The sequence below is a fragment of the Oncorhynchus nerka genome, linkage group LG14, assembly GCF_034236695.1.
Source record: "Oncorhynchus nerka isolate Pitt River linkage group LG14, Oner_Uvic_2.0, whole genome shotgun sequence".
Taxonomy (NCBI): Eukaryota; Metazoa; Chordata; class Actinopteri; order Salmoniformes; family Salmonidae; genus Oncorhynchus; species Oncorhynchus nerka.
The window spans coordinates 27,623,036-27,639,634 of record NC_088409.1 but is presented as its reverse complement, the minus strand read 5'-3'; the positions used below and the strand labels follow the sequence as shown (position 1 = coordinate 27,639,634).

Genomic DNA, 16,599 nt, shown 5'->3' with positions numbered 1-16,599 from the left:
CCATTCTGCTTTGGTACATTCACCTATCCATTCTGCTTTGGCACATTCACCTATCCATTCTGCTATGGTACATTCACCTATCCATTCTACTTTGGCACATTCACCTATCCATTCTGCTTTGGCACATTCACCTATCCATTCTGCTTTGGCACATTCACCTATCCATTCTGCCATGGTACATTCACCTATCCATTCTGCTTTGGCACATTCACCTATCCATTCTGCTTTGGCACATTCCCCTATCCATTCTGCTTTGGCACATTCACCTATCCATTCTGCTATGGTACATTCACCTATCCATTCTGCTTTGGCACATTCACCTATCCATTCTGCTTTGGCACATTCACCTATCCATTCTGCTTTGGTACATTCCCCTATCCATTCTGCTTTGGCACATTCACCTATCCATTCTGCTTTGGACATTCACCTATCCATTCTGCTTTGGCACATTCACCTATCCATTCTGCTTTGGCACATTCACCTATCCATTCTGCTTTGGCACATTCACCTATCCATTCTGCTTTGGCACATTCACCTATCCATTCTGCTTTGGCACATTCACCTATCCATTCTGCTTTGGCACATTCACCTATCCATTCTGCTACATCAAGTTATACCTAAAACATTTCAGTTAAAATCACTCTCAAGATCTGGAACCAGTTTAGAAGTCCCTTTGGTTTGCAAGGGCCCCTCTACTCAGAAATAACGTTATTGACGGCATGTTTGCATCGTACCAACAACTCTCAGCTAAATTCCACCTTCCGAATAGTCATTTCTCTAGATATCTACAAGTGTGCAGCTTTGTCCGTGACATGACCTCTCAATTCCTCAGTCTTGATGTGACCCACCAACTGATGCATTTCTCCCACCATCCCCAACAGTAAAAGGTATTATTTCTTATAGCTATGATCAAATTTCCTCTCTTCACAATCCTTCGTTCGTAGCTATTAAAACTTTATGGGGACAGGATCTAGGTGATAAGTTTACTGATGCATCTAGAGGCGAAAGAAACACACACCTGTTTAGGCGAGGTGCTGGCTAGAGGAGTAGAACACCTGAAAGAGAAAAGGTGAGCCGCACGCTCTAGGAGCTCAGATGCAATAATGTAATAACCTAATAACCAACGTGTCCACAGATAAGCTGTCTTCATCAGGGTATACAGAGTTGACTGATGACACATGGGAAGGTATTCTGCACCATGTCCACTCCTCTTCTATTTGCTCTAGGAGCTCAGATGTAATAACCTAATAACCAACGTGTCCACAGATAAGCTGTCTTCATCAGGGTATACAGAGTTGACTGATGACACATGGGAAGGTATTCTGCACCATGTCCACTCCTCTTCTATTTGTGACAAACATGGTTTGATCCAAAGCAAAATCCTCCACCGCACTCACTGGACTAAACTCAGGCTTTCTAACATCTATCCTGATGTCCACCCTGTTTGCGACAGGTGTCGGCAAGCTCCTGCTTCATTAATACGCGTTGGTCCTGCTCTTCCCTGCATAACTATTGGTCTGCCATCTTTGATACCATATCTAAAGTAGTACAGGGACCTTTTGCAACTACTGCCATGACATCATTATTTGGGGTAATACCTGATACTATAACACTACCAAAACACACATCTGACTTTGTAGCCTTTGTTGGCAAGAAGGTTGATTTACTTCTGTGGAAGTCGCCCTCTTCTCCTCCTCATTTTGTGTGGATTAAAGATAAGATCAAATATACCCTTCTTCTGACACATTCTACAGAATGTGGCAACCTTTCTTTACCTATGTAGAGACACTAGCTTTGTATTTCATTGATCTACCTTTGTGAGTGTTTAATATTAGCCTTATTAGTCTTATTATTATTATGAGTCTTATTATTATAATTGTTCTATTCATTTTGAAGACGAGCCATGTTTGTTGTTTCTAATGTTTTGTTATGAATGTATTACTTAAGTCTTTTATATTTTCGTATGGGCGTATACATTCCTACCTCATTCAAAAAGCATGTTTCCATGGTATATCGAATGTATAAAACCACGTGCACTGTACTGTATTTCAACCATTGTTTACTATAACTGTGAAAGGAAATACCAATAAAAAGAGTTGCATTTTTTTTTTACAAATAAAGTTACATTCATTCTACAGATTAATGCAACTTGGGGATTGGTTAATTAATGAACTGATTTATTGATTGATTCAAAGTGTCATACACCTTTCTCCTTCACCAATTCACTCACCTCCTCTCTCCTCCTCTCCCATCCTCCCTCTCCTTTCTCCCGGTCCCTCCCTTCTACCATCCTCCCGTCCTCTCTCTCATCCCCCACCCTCCCGTCCTCTCTCTCCTCTCTCCCGGCCCCTCCCTACTCCCACCCTCCCGTCCTCTCTCTCATCCCCCACCCTCCCCTCTCACCTGCATCATTGAGCCACTTCTCCAGTAGTGGTTTGAGTTTGCACATGTTCTTAAAGCTCAGGTTGAGGGCCTCGAAGCGAGAGATGGTGGTCTGGCTGAAATCATTACCATATAGCTTCCCCATAGCCATTCCCACGTCACCCTGAGAGAGCAAGGGAGGGAGTTAAATAGAGAGTTAGCACACACACACACACACACACACACACACACACACACACACACACACACATACACACACACACACACATACACACACACACATTAAGGCGTACCTGTGTAAAGCCTAGTTTGATGCGTCTCTGTTTGAAGGTGCGGGCGAACACCTCCAGTTCCTCAAGGTCACTGGGCTCCTCGGGGTGAGAGGTCACAGAGGACACAGAGGTCATGACCCCACTGCCCTCCATAGCCTTGTCTCTCTACAGGGGTAGAGGGGGAGGAGGAGGAAAAAGAGAGTGTGAGAGCGAGAGAGAGAGAGAGAGAATTATTTAGCAGAAGAGAGGCGTTTACTGGATATGACAGAATGATGAGGAGAGATGTTTGTTGGAAAGAGCCGGGCCTGTAGCCTCTCTCAAAGCCTGGGTGTTTCCTAAGTGGGCCTACCTGTGCTTGGAGCCCCAGCCTGGGAGCGGACAGGAGGCTCCCTTGGTTTTGCTGAGGTAGCTGAATCAGATTTGGTGTTGATAGTAGTCCTGAGGAGTGAAGAAGTGAGGGAATCAGTAGGCCTTTGATCAGTTATGTGAACAAACAACACACGTAATATTCCACAAAGCTCCATGGTCGATCAGAGAATCCAATAGACATTCTAGTATTAGACAGTTGAAGAACCTGTTAATGGTTGTCAACAGTTGGCACTTATAAATAAATGAAATCTGTTTGTTGATAGTTGGAACATCTACAGCCCATCTTCAGGGCACTGTCCCAATAGAAGAGAAACCGGTGGTAGTGACTAGTGCGAGCAGCCCACCTTGCTGCCCTTGGTGCTGTTGGAGGAGGAACTGAGGAGACTGCAGGTGGTGTCCTGGCACCAGAACCAACTGCTGCAGCTGCAACAACTGCTGGATGTCCTGCAGGGAGACAGGAGGACAGAACAGAGATCAGAGATGGAGAGAACAAAGGGGTCAGAGATGGAGAGATCAGAGGGGTCAGAGATGGAGAGAACAGAGGGGTCAGAGATGGAGAGAACAGAGGGGTCAGAGATGGAGAGAACAGAGGGGTCAGAGATGGTGAGAACAGAGGGGTCAGAGATGGAGAGAACAGAGGGGTCAGAGATGGAGAGAACAGAGGGGTCAGAGATGGAGAGAACAGAGGGGTCAGAAAAGGAGAGAACAGAGGGGTCAGAGATGGATAGAACAGAGGGGTCAGAGATGGTGAGAACAAAGGGGTCAGAGATGGAGAGAACAGAGGGGTCAGAGATGGAGAGAACAGAGGGGTCAGATATGGAGAGAACAGATGGGTCAGATATGGAGAGAACAGAGGGGTCAGAGATGGTGAGAACAGAGGGGTCAGAGATGGAGAGAACAGAGGGGTCAGATGGGGGGGACAAAGGGGTCAGAGAGGGAGAGATGTACAGAAAATAAATGAAAACAACCCCTTCATATAGAGGCCAAGAGAAAAGACTGAAAGAACAGCAGAGCAACACAAGCAATAAAGAAAAAGATCAATAAAAACGGAGGATCCCAGACTGTCTCCTGAATCAAGACCCTTCCCCACCTCTTCCCAGCCAGGATGTGCCTTGTGATTGGTTGTCAGTACCTGGGCGGTGAGCTGAATTGGCTGAGAGAGGGTGAGCTGGGGATGAGTGGGCGGGACAGGGACAGGTTGACCTGTCTGTTCCTGTGTGCTCTGTCCCTGGGGCTGTGATTGGCCCTGCTGCCCTGTCTGTCCCGCCTGCTGCTGCTGGGCATGCTGATTGGCTTGGGCGGCTGCGTGGGCTGCGTGAGCTGCGTGAGCTGCGTTGGACTGCTGAACAGACTGCTGCACAGCTGCAGCTAGAAGCTGAGCCTGAGCCTGCTGCAGTAACAACTGCTGCTGCGCTGGCAAGAGAGCAGTCAACTGAGAAGAGACACCGAGCGAGAGAGAGACACAGAGAAAGAGAGCAAGAGAGCGACAGAGAGAAAGGGAGGGAGGGAGGGAGGGAGGTGCAGAGGGTATGTGAAGGAGCAGAGAAAAGGAAGAAGGTAAAAGCAGTGAACTCAAGCCAGACCATAAGCATGTGTCTGTGTTTTTGTGAGTGTGCATCAATGTGTTTTGTTTGCTAAGCCTCTTCCTCCTTGTCTTACCCCTGCCAGTTGGGAGCTGGTCAGCATGAGCTGTGTGTGTGGGAGGGGCGTCTGTGAGGGGGCGTGGCTGTGGTGGGGAGCAGGGCCCAGGGACATCTCACCACACTCTTCCATCTTATTCTGAGAGGAGGAGAGAAAACAAGGGATACAGTTAAACGAAGCTGACTGTTCTGCTCTGTCTGCTGTGGTAACCTGCATGCCAAAGGAAGGTGTTTGTCTTTTCTTTAGAAACGAGGGATAGTCATCCCTTCTTCCTGGAATGGGCATGTCCAAACTGGCTAGTCTGACTGTTTTGCATACCTGTCAATCTGTATGCAAACGTGGCACACAAAACACACACACACACACACACACACACACACACACACACACACACACACACACACACACACACACACACACACACACCTTGTTGCTGCTGAGGGTTGGAGAAAGGTGAAAGGGACTGATTTTCATCTGCTGAAGCTGTTAAAAGGACAAAAACCATCAGTACAGAGAAACATAAATGATAATAAAAAAAGAATATATGACTGCAGTGTTTCTCAATCCTGTCCTGGGGACCCCGACACACAACATTCCACTCAGTAACTCATCATCCAGTGGAATCAGGTGTATTTTGGGTAAAAACAGAAATGTGCCTCCCTTGGGGTCTCCAGGGCCAGATTTGGGAAACACACTGCTGTACTGATGCTTATGTCTTGGTATTAGGCTACTTGTTGTCAGTCATCTTTACTTTTCAGACCTAATGTGTGTGTTGTTCAGATCATGATTGTCACCATTGAAAATGACTAATTATTATGTTTCCTAGAGGTACATTGCATTTGGAAAGTATTCAGACCCCTTGACCTTTTCCACATTTTGTTACATTACAGCCTTATTCTAAAATGGATACAATTTACTTTTTCCCTCATCAATCTACACAATCTGACAGAGCTCCAGAGTTCCTCTGTGGAGATGGGAGAACCTTCCAGAAGGACAGCCATCTCTGCAGCACTCCACCAATCAACCACTCATCAGTTAAAGGCACATGTCAGCCCCCTTGAAGTTTGCCAAAACCTAAAGACTCTGAAAAGACACCTAAAGACTCTCAGACCATGAGAAACATGAATGCCAAGCGTCACGTCTGGAGGAAACCTGGCACCATCTCTATGGTGAAGCATGGTGGTGGCAGCAGCATCATGCTGTGGGGATGTTTTTCGGTGGCAGGGACTGGGAGACTAGTCCGGATCGAGGGGAAAGATGAACGGAGCAAATTACAGAGAGATCCTTGATGAAAACCTGCTCCAGAGCGCTCAGGACCTCAGACTGGAGCGAAGATTCACCTTCCAACAGGACAACGACCCTAAGCACCCAGCCAAGACAATGCAGGAGTGGCTTCGGGACAAGCCTCTGAATGCCAGAGCCCGGACTTGAACCCGATCAAACATCTCTGGTGAGACCTGAAAATAGCTGTGCAGCGATGCTCCCCATCCAACCTGACAGAGCTTGAGAGGATCTGCAGAGAAGAATGGGAGAAACTCCGCAAATACAGGTGAGCCAAGCTTGTAGCATCATACCCAAGAAGACCTGAGGCTGTAATCGCTGCCAAAGGTGCTTCAACAAAGTACTGAGTAAAGGGTCTGATATTTCAGTCATTTATTTTTAATACATTTGCAAACATTTCTAAAAAACACTTTTTGCTTTGTCATTATGGGGTATTGTGTGTAGAAAAAAACACATTTTAGCAATTTTAGAATAAGGCTGTAACATAACAAAATGTGGAAAAAGTCAGGGGTGCACAGTATATTACCAGCGATATCAGTACTGAAATGAAGGTGAAGCACCAAGCGGACACAAACCTGATGGTTTTTATCAGGACCATTCCGCTCTGAATCTGTGTGGGGGGATAGGAAGCAATTAGAAATTAATCACACAAACGCAGACACAAACGCAGACACACATGCACACACACGAACACATGCAGGTATGTACACACACGCTAACACGCACGCACATACACGCACACACACACGCACGCACACACGCACACACACACACACACACACACACACACACACACACACACACACACATAGAAAAATACCTGTGCTCTCCATTGGAGAGTCAGCCCCTGTGTTCTCAACCTCTACTGGCTTTGACATCCTGATTTCTATGAGAACGAGAGAGAGAGACAGAGAGAGAGACAGAGAGAGAGAGAGAGAGAGAGAGAGAGAGAAATACGGAGGGAGAAACCGAGAGAGAGAGAGAGAGAGAGAGAGAGAGACAGACAGAGAAATACAGAGGGAGAGACCGAGAGAGAGAGAGAGAGAGAGAGAGAGAGAGAGAGAGAGAGAGAGAGACAGACAGACAGAGAAATACAGAGGGAGAGACCGAGAGAGAGAGAGAGAGAGAGAGAGAGAGAGAGAGAGAGAGAGAGACAGAGAGAGACAGAGAAATACAGAGAGAGAGAGAGAGAGAGAGAGAGAGAGAGAGAGAGAGAGAGAGAGAGAGAGAGAGACAGAGAGAGAGACAGAGAAATACAGAGGGAGAAACCGAGAGAGAGAGAGAGAGAGAGAGAGAGAGAGAGGGCAAGAGAGAGACAGAGAGAGAGAGACAGAGAAAGAGAGAGACAGAAAGAGAGGGGGAGGGAGAGACAGAAAGAGAGACAGAGGGAGAAAGAGAGAGAGACAGAGACCAAGAGAGAGACAGAGAGAGAGAGAGAAAGACAAAGAGAGAGAAAGACAAAGAGAGAGAAAGACAAAGAGAGAGAAAGACAAAGAGAGAGAGAGAGAGAGAGAGAGAGACAGAGAGAGAGAGAGAAAGACAAAGAGAGAGAAAGACAAAGAGAGAGAGAGAGAGAGAGAGAGAGAGAGAGAGAGAGAGAGAGAGACAGAGAGACAGAGAGACATAGGGGGGAGAAAGTAGAGAGACGGAGAGAGCAGATGATTAGGTTTAATGACTACCTGTGAGTCAGCATGTTCAGGTTCAACTGAAGCATTATACAGATAATCACATAGCAATAGAAAAAATGGAAGGTGCAAATGCTTTTGGTTGATGTTACGGGCGCTGAAATATGATGTCACACTGCAGTATTGGCTTTTGTATATGCGGTGATATGTTTTGCAGCCTCCGTTCATTCTTTCCTATATGTACAGAGGTGTTTGTTGGGTCTAACAATAGGCCCTACAGAGGTTTGAGTGGGAACAGAACCCTACTAGACACCTCTATACTGATGTTACTCACTGTAGTGTCATCATTACACCACACCACACCCGGCTATACTACACCACAACACTTCCTCCTTCCTCTCCTCTCCTCTGTACTGTACAGACAGCCAGTCAGGGCTGGGACTGTCCCCATAGACAGAGAGTTGGGGTGTGGGGGGAGGGTGAGAGGGAGGGAAAGAGAGAGGAGGAACAGGGGGTGGAATGGGAGAGTGGGTTGGGGCAGCTAGAAAGATTTAACGAGATAGAGAGCGAGAGGTGAGGAGTACACAATTCACTGTAAATAAAATAAAAAGTGAATTATGTTATGTTAATTATTTTAAAGAAAGTTAGCGTAACAGATGTTTAATTTGGCAGTTACTGTATTAACTACCGCTTATTTAGTGAGAAGCCACAATATCTACACAGACACTGGTCTTTGCTGACACACTCCCTCCCTCACACCAACTTCCCTTTTATGAAAACATGCAAATCAACCCAACGAACAACTAATTATATCTGCCACCTGCATTATTAAAAACATTCCTCTCTCTCCCCCTTCCTCACAGTTCTCTCTATCACTTCTCCCCCCCTCTCTTTCTCTTTCTCTCTCTCTCTCTCTCTCTCTCCCTTCCTCACAGTTCTCTCTATCACTTCTCCCCCCTCTCTTTCTCTTTCTCTCTCTCTCTCTCTCTCTCTCCCTTCCTCACAGTTCTCTCTATCACTTCTCCCCCTCTCTTTCTCTCTCTCTCCCTCTTCCTCACAGTTCACTCTATCACTTCTCCCCCCCTCTCTTTCTCTCTCTCTCTCTCTCCCTTCCTCACAGTTCTCTCTATCACTTCTCCCCCTCTCTTTTCTCTCTCTCTCTCCCTTCCTCCCAGTTCTCTCTATCACTTCCCCCTCTTTCTTTCTCTCTCTCTCTCTCTCTCCCTTCCTCACAGTTCTCTCTATCACTTCTCCCCCCTCTCTTTCTCTCTCTCTCTCTCTCTCCCTTCCTCACAGTTCTCTCTATCACTTCTCCCCCTCCCTCCCTCCCTTCCTCTCTCTCTCTCTCCCTTCCTCACAGTTCTCTCTATCACTTCTCCCCCGTCTCTCTCTCTCTCTCTCTCTCTCTCCCTTCCTCACAGTTCTCTCTATCTCTTCTCCCCCCTCTCGGTTCCAGTATAAAGGATGAGTGCTCAGAGTAACATAAATGCTTGTTTTTTTTATTCTCAAAGATGACAAAATCCAGTTTCACTTTTTGAAGTCAACAAAACTAAACTGTGAAACGACAACACAAATTAACAAATACAACCAACAGACTAAGTAAGTTACTATGTCCGTAACAGGTTATTATTTACAGTACCAGTCAAAAGTTTGATGTCTTCACTATTATTCTACAATGTAGAAAATAGTACAAATAAAGAAAAACCCTTGAATGAGTAGGTGTCTAAAACTTATGACTGGTAGTGTTTATGAGTAATGGCATACTTCCCTTGTTTGTCCTCTGGGCTATGGAGCAGGACCAGAGTATGTGAGTGGAGGGGAGCTGAGCCCAATTTAACTGGAGCCTGGAGCGAGGATGTAATGACCACAACAAAGAAGAGAGGGAGTGTGGTGATGTAATGACCACAACAAAGAAGAGAGGGAGTGTGGTGATGTAATGACCACAACAAAGAAGAGAGGGAGTGTGGTGATGTAATGACCACAACAAAGAAGAGCGGAAGAGGGAGTGTGGTGATGTAATGACCACAACAAAGAAGAGAGGGAGTGTGGTGATGTAATGACCACAACAAAGAGAGGGAGTGTGGTGATGTAATGACCACAACAAAGAAGAGAGGGAGTGTGGTGATGTAATGACCACAAAGAGAGGGAGTGTGGTGATGTAATGACCACAAAAGAAGTGGTGATGGACCACAACAAAGAGGGAGTGTGGTGATGTAATGACCACAACAAAAAAAGAGAGGAGTGTGGTGATGTAATGACCACAACAAAGAAGAGCGGAAGAGGGAGTGTGGTGATGTAATGACCACAACAAAGAAGAGAGGGAGTGTGGTGATGTAATGACCACAACAAAGAAGAGAGGGAGTGTGGTGATGTAATGACCACAACAAAGAAGAGAGGAGTGTGGTGATGTAATGACCACAACAAAGAGAGGGAGTGTGGTGATGTAATGACCACAACAAAGAACAAGTGTGGTGATGTAATGACCACAACAAAGAAGAGAGGGAGTGTGGTGATGTAATGACCACAACAAAGAAGAGAGGGAGTGTGGTGATGTAATGACACAACAACAAAGAGTGTGGTGATGTAATGACCACAACAAAGAAGAGGGAGTGTGGTGATGTAATGACCACAACAAAGAAGAGAGGGAGTGTGGTGATGTAATGACCACAACCAAGAGCAAGAGAGGGAGTGTGGTGATGTAATGACCACAACAAAGAAGAGAGGGAGTGTGGTGATGTAATGACCACAACAAAGAAGAGTGGTGATGTAATGACCACAACAAAGAGGGAGTGTGGTGATGTAATGACCACACAAAAGTAATGACCACAAGAGGAGTGTGGTGATGTAATGACCACAACAAAGAGAGGGAGTGTGGTGATGTAATGACCACAACAAAGAAGAGAGGGAGTGTGGTGATGTAATGACCACAACAAAGAAGAGAGGGAGTGTGGTGATGTAATGACCACAACAAAGAAGAGAGGGAGTGTGGTGATGTAATGACCACAACAAAGAAGAGAGGGAGTGTGGTGATGTAATGACCACAACAAAGAAGAGAGGGAGTGTGGTGATGTAATGACCACAACAAAGAAGAGAGGGAGTGTGGTGATGTAATGACCACAACAAAGAAGAGAGGGAGTGTGGTGATGTAATGACCACAACAAAGAAGAGCGGAAGAGGGAGTGTGGTGATGTAATGACCACAACAAAGAAGAGAGGGAGTGTGGTGATGTAATGACCACAACAAAGAAGAGAGGGAGTGTGGTGATGTAATGACCACAACAAAGAAGAGAGGGAGTGTGGTGATGTAATGACCACAAAGAGAGGGAGTGTGGTGAAAGAAGAGAGGAGTGTGGTGATGTAATGACCACAACAAAGAAGAGAGGGAGTGTGGTGATGTAATGACCACAACAAAGAAGAGAGGGAGTGTGGTGATGTAATGACCACAACAAAGAAGAGAGGGAGTGTGGTGATGTAATGACCACAACAAAGAAGAGAGGGAGTGTGGTGATGTAATGACCACAACAAAGAGAGGGAGTGTGGTGATGTAATGACCACAACAAAGAAGAGAGGGAGTGTGGTGATGTAATGACCACAACAAAGAGATAACTAAGTGTGCCATTGTAGCAAAGTCATTTTTTAAAAGTTTCCATAATTTTTGTTCTACTATCTATACAATCGGCCATAATTGATTTTGGCCCAATAGGCCCGGCATATTCCAACTTTTAAGGAGATTTCTGTTTTGATTGGGTTATTTTGCCTAAAAGCCTGTTGGATTACCTATAGAAAAAAACCTCTGCATCTCTGCCCAGCCTGGGCCGGCCAACAGGGTGTTTAGCTTCCCCAGTGGTTCTACAAGTATGGAGAGGATATTCACTGCTGCTGGCCTGCTCTCCAGGCACAATCACATGAGACAGAAGCAGACTGGCCAAACTGGTGTTTCTAAAAATGAATTGAAAGACACTGTAGACTGAGCCTGATAGAAAGATGGCGCTGACGGAGAGGGCTGCCCCGCTTCTAGTCCTTCACAAGCATTTCGCTACACTCGCAATAACCTCTGCTAACCATGTGTATGTGACCAATAACATTTGATTTGATTTAATAAGGCATTTTTTGTTTAATTTGTAAGTTAGTCACAGCCTATATGCTCAATTTATAGACTATAATGACTTTAATACAATGAAATGTTGTTTAAATGTTGAGCGCTTAATAATGTCACTGACTCCCTATCAGCCTAGTGTGTCACGCTCAGCCTAGTGTGTCACGCTCAGTGTGTCACGCTCAGCCTAGTGTGTCACGCTCACAAATGCTTCACAACGGTATTTCTTTGTAGGCTATAGCCTTGAAATAATTAAATAATATAGCTTAAATAATTCATTTCCGTTCCTTCTTAGGCTCAGTCTGGCTCCTGACCTATCTAGAGTGTTTATATGCTGTTTAATACGACATGTAGCCTATTAAAAACTATGACGGCTCCTCACATTCACCTTTTCATGTTTATTAAAATACTTTTCATTCAAATCGTTTGGTTTGGTAGGTCCAAGTAGTGACCGCTCCAACAGCTATGAGCAGAATTTCACATACTCTGAGCAGGACCACTTACCAACCAATAGGGGGCAGTAGTGAAACACTGAACACATTTACCAACAATTACTATGGATGAGGTTCTTTTTTTAATGTTATTTATTTTATTTAACTAGGCAAGTCAGTTAAGAACAAATTCTTATTTACAATGACGGCCTACCCCGGCCAAACCCTAACAACGCTGGACCAATTGTGCACCTTCCTATGGGACTCCCAATCATGGCGGGTTGTTTTACAGCCTGGAATCGAACCAGGGTCGGTAATAACGCCTCTAGCAATGAGAAGCATTGCCTTAAGACCGCTGCGCCACTCAGGAGCGCAGCGGTCTAGGGTACTATTTGTGATATGTAGTGGATTGAATAGCAACAGGACTATTCAATACCAGGCCTCAATACCTGTAGAGCTGCTGGGTTTCCTTTCTCCCAAGTAGTTCACTGATTGATTCATGTTGTTGATTGGCCAGAGAGTCCACTTGCCTGGAGACCCAGGTCTGAATCAGTTAAACCAAACCAATGAAACCAATAGTGGTGAGGCCATTGAGGCCCAGATGTCTGAACAAGCTATATCCAGGCTGGATAACACAGAACACAGGAAGGCAGGGGCAGTACATTACTTGCGACAGTCAGGAGGTTTTTTTTCTACACACACAGGGTCTGCTAGGGGAAGCAGTGGTCAGACAGAAAAGCCCATTGGCTGTTCCTCACCAATGACGTGCACATCGGATCTAACCACAGGAAGGATCCCTCTAAAATAGACAGATTTTATCCATATCTTAATTTAGTCAAAAAAACTCAGATATGAGGAAGCAATTCAATGTTAGTGGTATGTAGTGAGGGTAGTAGTGTATATTCAGTGTTAGTGGTATGTAGTGAGGGTAGTAGTGTATATTCAGTGTTAGTGGTATGTAGTGAGGGTAGTAGTGTATATACAGTGTTAGTGGTATGTAGTGAGGGTAGTAGTGTATATACAGTGTTAGTGGTATGTAGTGAGGGTAGTAGTGTATATACAGTGTTAGTGGTATGTAGTGAGGGTAGTAGTGTATATTCAGTGTTAGTGGTATGTAGTGAGGGTAGTAGTGTATATACAGTGTTAGTGGTATGTAGTGAGGGTAGTAGTGTATATACAGTGTTAGTGGTATGTAGTGAGGGTAGTAGTGTATATACAGTGTTAGTGGTATGTCGTGAGGGTAGTAGTGTATATACAGTGTTAGTGGTATGTAGTGAGGGTAGTAGTGTATATACAGTGTTATTGGTATGTAGTGAGGGTAGTAGTTAATATACAGTAGGCTGGAGTAATGCTAGTGTATAATGGTGTGTTGTATGTCTCTCTCACTTCCCCCCTCTACTTCCCCTAGCTCACACCATCTTGAACACAGAGTGCTAAACCCAACACTTACTGTCAATGAGACTATTAATATTACTCTGATACTTTGTCAATGTCGCACAACACACTGACTGACATCTTAGTCATTTAGCATACGCTCTTATCCAGAGCAATTTACAGGACCAATTTTTCACCTAGTCAGCTCACGGATTTGAACCAGCGACCTTTGGGTTACTGGCCCAACGCTCTTAACAGCGAGGCTACCTGCCGCCCTACTTTCACGCACGCACGCACGCACACACACGCACGCACGCACGCACGCATGCGCACGCACGCACGCACACACACACACACACACACACACACAGAGAGAGAGAGAGAAATACTGTCAATCTAATCTATCTATAGGTGCTGTAATAATACTAACATGGGCACCTATCACGTGACAGTGACAAAACTGTTCTGGTGGTGGTTTAGATACATCTTTACTCTGATACATAAGGAACGGCTCAGTAGGCCCATAATATAGTACTATCGCAGCACTGGCAACATTCTCTGTGATTACATCAAACTGCCATTTGAACTGCCCCACTATAAGACACATAACTACTGATACGTGTCAGCCTTTATAGTCTCTCCTCTCGCTGCCGTGGGAACAAGACAAGCTATTCTCAGAAGCCTTACCACTACCTAATGAATAGGTGTATGTATGTGCCATAGAAACAGATGTCTAGATAGGACAGTCTCACAAACTGTACTCTAAACTGCTGTATACGGTTGCATAGTGCACAGCATGATATGCCTTTTCATTACATGTTCTATGCATTCTGTTTCTATGGTGTGTTCTCCCAGGGGTATTTTGGGTGAAACTGATCTCAAATGAACCTTCACTTCCTGCTGAAGGAGATCACTCTGGCGCCAAGGGGGGGTCTGGGAAATGAAGTCTACTGATGAAACATTTAAACTTTCCATTCATATTTCACTATCGCTATGAAATCATTCAATGAAAAAAACTGTAGAGTCATTGGACTACAACTGTCTGTAAATCTGTGGCAGGTCAGTAGTGTTGTGTGATAATCCTGTCAGTTAACAAACTGCACACTGAAACCCTAACATTATGACTGGTGTATTCACAATGAATACTGACAATCAACTGTGTTGTCTGTGTGCAATTCAAGGCATAGATGAGACACTGTAGTTCACCCTTCAAGTCAACTATTCACCTGAGTAACCTCATTCTCTATCCAGCGGGGATACTGTACTACATGGACACCATAATATGATGTGTCATCCCGTCACCGTGGTCTGGTCACAGGAATGTACAGGGGGGTTGATTTTAAAAAGCCCTATTCATCACTGTCCACGTCGATGTGAGAAATGACAAGGTGCTTCATCGCATGAATCATTCCCATCAAATGGATACGCAGGCACATACCGTAAATGGTCCACTGTGATGTTATCTATACCTGATTATTCATGACATGCAGTAATACTATTGACATTTGTTGATAGGTTTTTATGTTATTGATGAATAATTTCCTGCGAATGTATTTTTGAGAAACTATTTCTCTATCATCTCTTAATTTGAAATTAAAACGTGACAATCTATATGTAGGCTAAAGACCACTTCTAATGCTGTTATGTAGGACACATAACTAAAGTGTACCTTTAGGTTCTCTGTTTAAACAGTTGTAATGACAAGGGATGGATAGGAGAAAACACACACACTGCATCCCTGTCCACCCTGGAGAGACGCGTCTGACCTTTCTCTCTGCCTGCGACAGACATCCACACCTCCATCCTCTCCTCCCCTCTCCTCCCTCCATCCATCTCCCTCTCTTTGATGTGCTCTAATTAGCCATGCTCGTTAGACCCAGTGGTGCTAATCAATTGGCTCAGCCCAGATACACACACACACACACACACACACAGACAAACACACACACACACATACACACACACACAGACAAACACACACACACACACACACACACACACGGCGAGCTTAATTGGGCCGTGCTAATGAAGGCAGGGAGAGGCACAGACACTCACCTGGTACCCACATATTGCAGAAGTCCATGGTTGCTAGAGCTGCTGTCTTGGTCACATCTGTCTGAGTCTCTGAGTCCCCTTCTTTCTCTCTCTCTCTCTCTCTCTCTCTCTCTCTCTCTCTCTGTCTCTTTCTTTCTCTCTCTCTCATTGGAACATTAACGGAGGAGAGATAAAAATCATTCCCCTCCCTCTTGTTGTCCACGCCCCCATACATGCCCCACCCCCTCCCCACATCCTGAGAGAGAGAGAAAGAGAAGAGGAAGTAAACAAAAGAAGAGTAGGAAGTGGGGTCAGAAAGAGAAAGGGGGACACACGAGGTTAAAGAGTGGGAGAGGGTGAGATCTAAGAAATGGAGGAGGAGAAAGAAGAGGGGGAAGACTATCAGTGGAAAGTGACAGGGTGTCTGGAAACTGTCACTCACAGCTCAGAGAAAACAACGCTATGGCTGAGACTACTGCAGTCACACTGCAGAAAAATGATATTCTACCTAGATTCTTTAGTATTGTATTGAGATAATTAAGTGAAAATTACTTGTTTCAAGCTGATTTTGCTTACCAAGGAAATGCATTAAGATATTTTGTTTTCTTTTAAGCCTTTTGTATGTTAAAGAAGGAAAAATGGTCTGCCACACTAAGATAATTTACCCTGGTAAGATGTCTAGTCAACACACTGTATGAGATATCGAGCTGAGATCTAAATGTTTTCCAGTGCACTACTTTTATTAACCTTTATTTAACCAGTCAGTTAGGAACTAGTTCTTATTTACAATGACAGCCTACTCCGGCCAAACCCTAACCCTGACGACGTTGTGCCAATTGTGCACATCCTTATGGGACTCCCAATCACAGCTGGTTGTGATACAGCCTGGAATCAAACCAGGGTCTGTAGGGACTCCAACACTGAGATGCAGTGCCTTAGACTGCTGCGCCACTCGGGAGCCCAAACTACCTGGCCAGTTAGAGACTTAACCCATCATATGCCATACAATAAGACAGGGCTCATACATGCTTATAACTAGTGATATAGCATTATACCTGCTGTCGACTTTAAGTCAAGTGTTACCAAACATTTAAT

The 16,599-nt window shown here is 44.9% G+C and overlaps 1 protein-coding gene across 8 annotated transcripts in view; it reads right to left on the bottom strand.

Moving 5' to 3' along the window:
• Positions 1–15,636, bottom strand: part of LOC115126874 (POU domain, class 2, transcription factor 2-like) — a 53,384-nt gene extending 37,748 nt beyond the window's left edge. For 5 of the 8 annotated variants that reach the window (XM_065027895.1, XM_065027899.1, XM_065027896.1 and 2 more), the window contains exons 1-10: positions 15,526–15,636; positions 6,766–6,831; positions 6,521–6,555; positions 5,091–5,147; positions 4,683–4,802; positions 4,156–4,455; positions 3,368–3,467; positions 3,004–3,092; positions 2,676–2,819; positions 2,404–2,545 (exon numbers count right to left, since the gene is read on the bottom strand). In XM_065027895.1, the coding sequence (XP_064883967.1) occupies positions 2,404–2,545; positions 2,676–2,819; positions 3,004–3,092; positions 3,368–3,467; positions 4,156–4,455; positions 4,683–4,802; positions 5,091–5,147; positions 6,521–6,555; positions 6,766–6,831; positions 15,526–15,553 (1,081 nt within the window). In that variant the 5' untranslated portion in view covers positions 15,554–15,636. The remainder of the gene's footprint in view (positions 1–2,403; positions 2,546–2,675; positions 2,820–3,003; positions 3,093–3,367; positions 3,468–4,155; positions 4,456–4,682; positions 4,803–5,090; positions 5,148–6,520; positions 6,556–6,765; positions 6,832–15,525) is intronic. The other 3 variants (XM_065027900.1, XM_065027901.1, XM_065027898.1) reach the window with 2 other exon arrangements.
• Between the last annotated feature and the right edge of the window lie 963 nt (positions 15,637–16,599).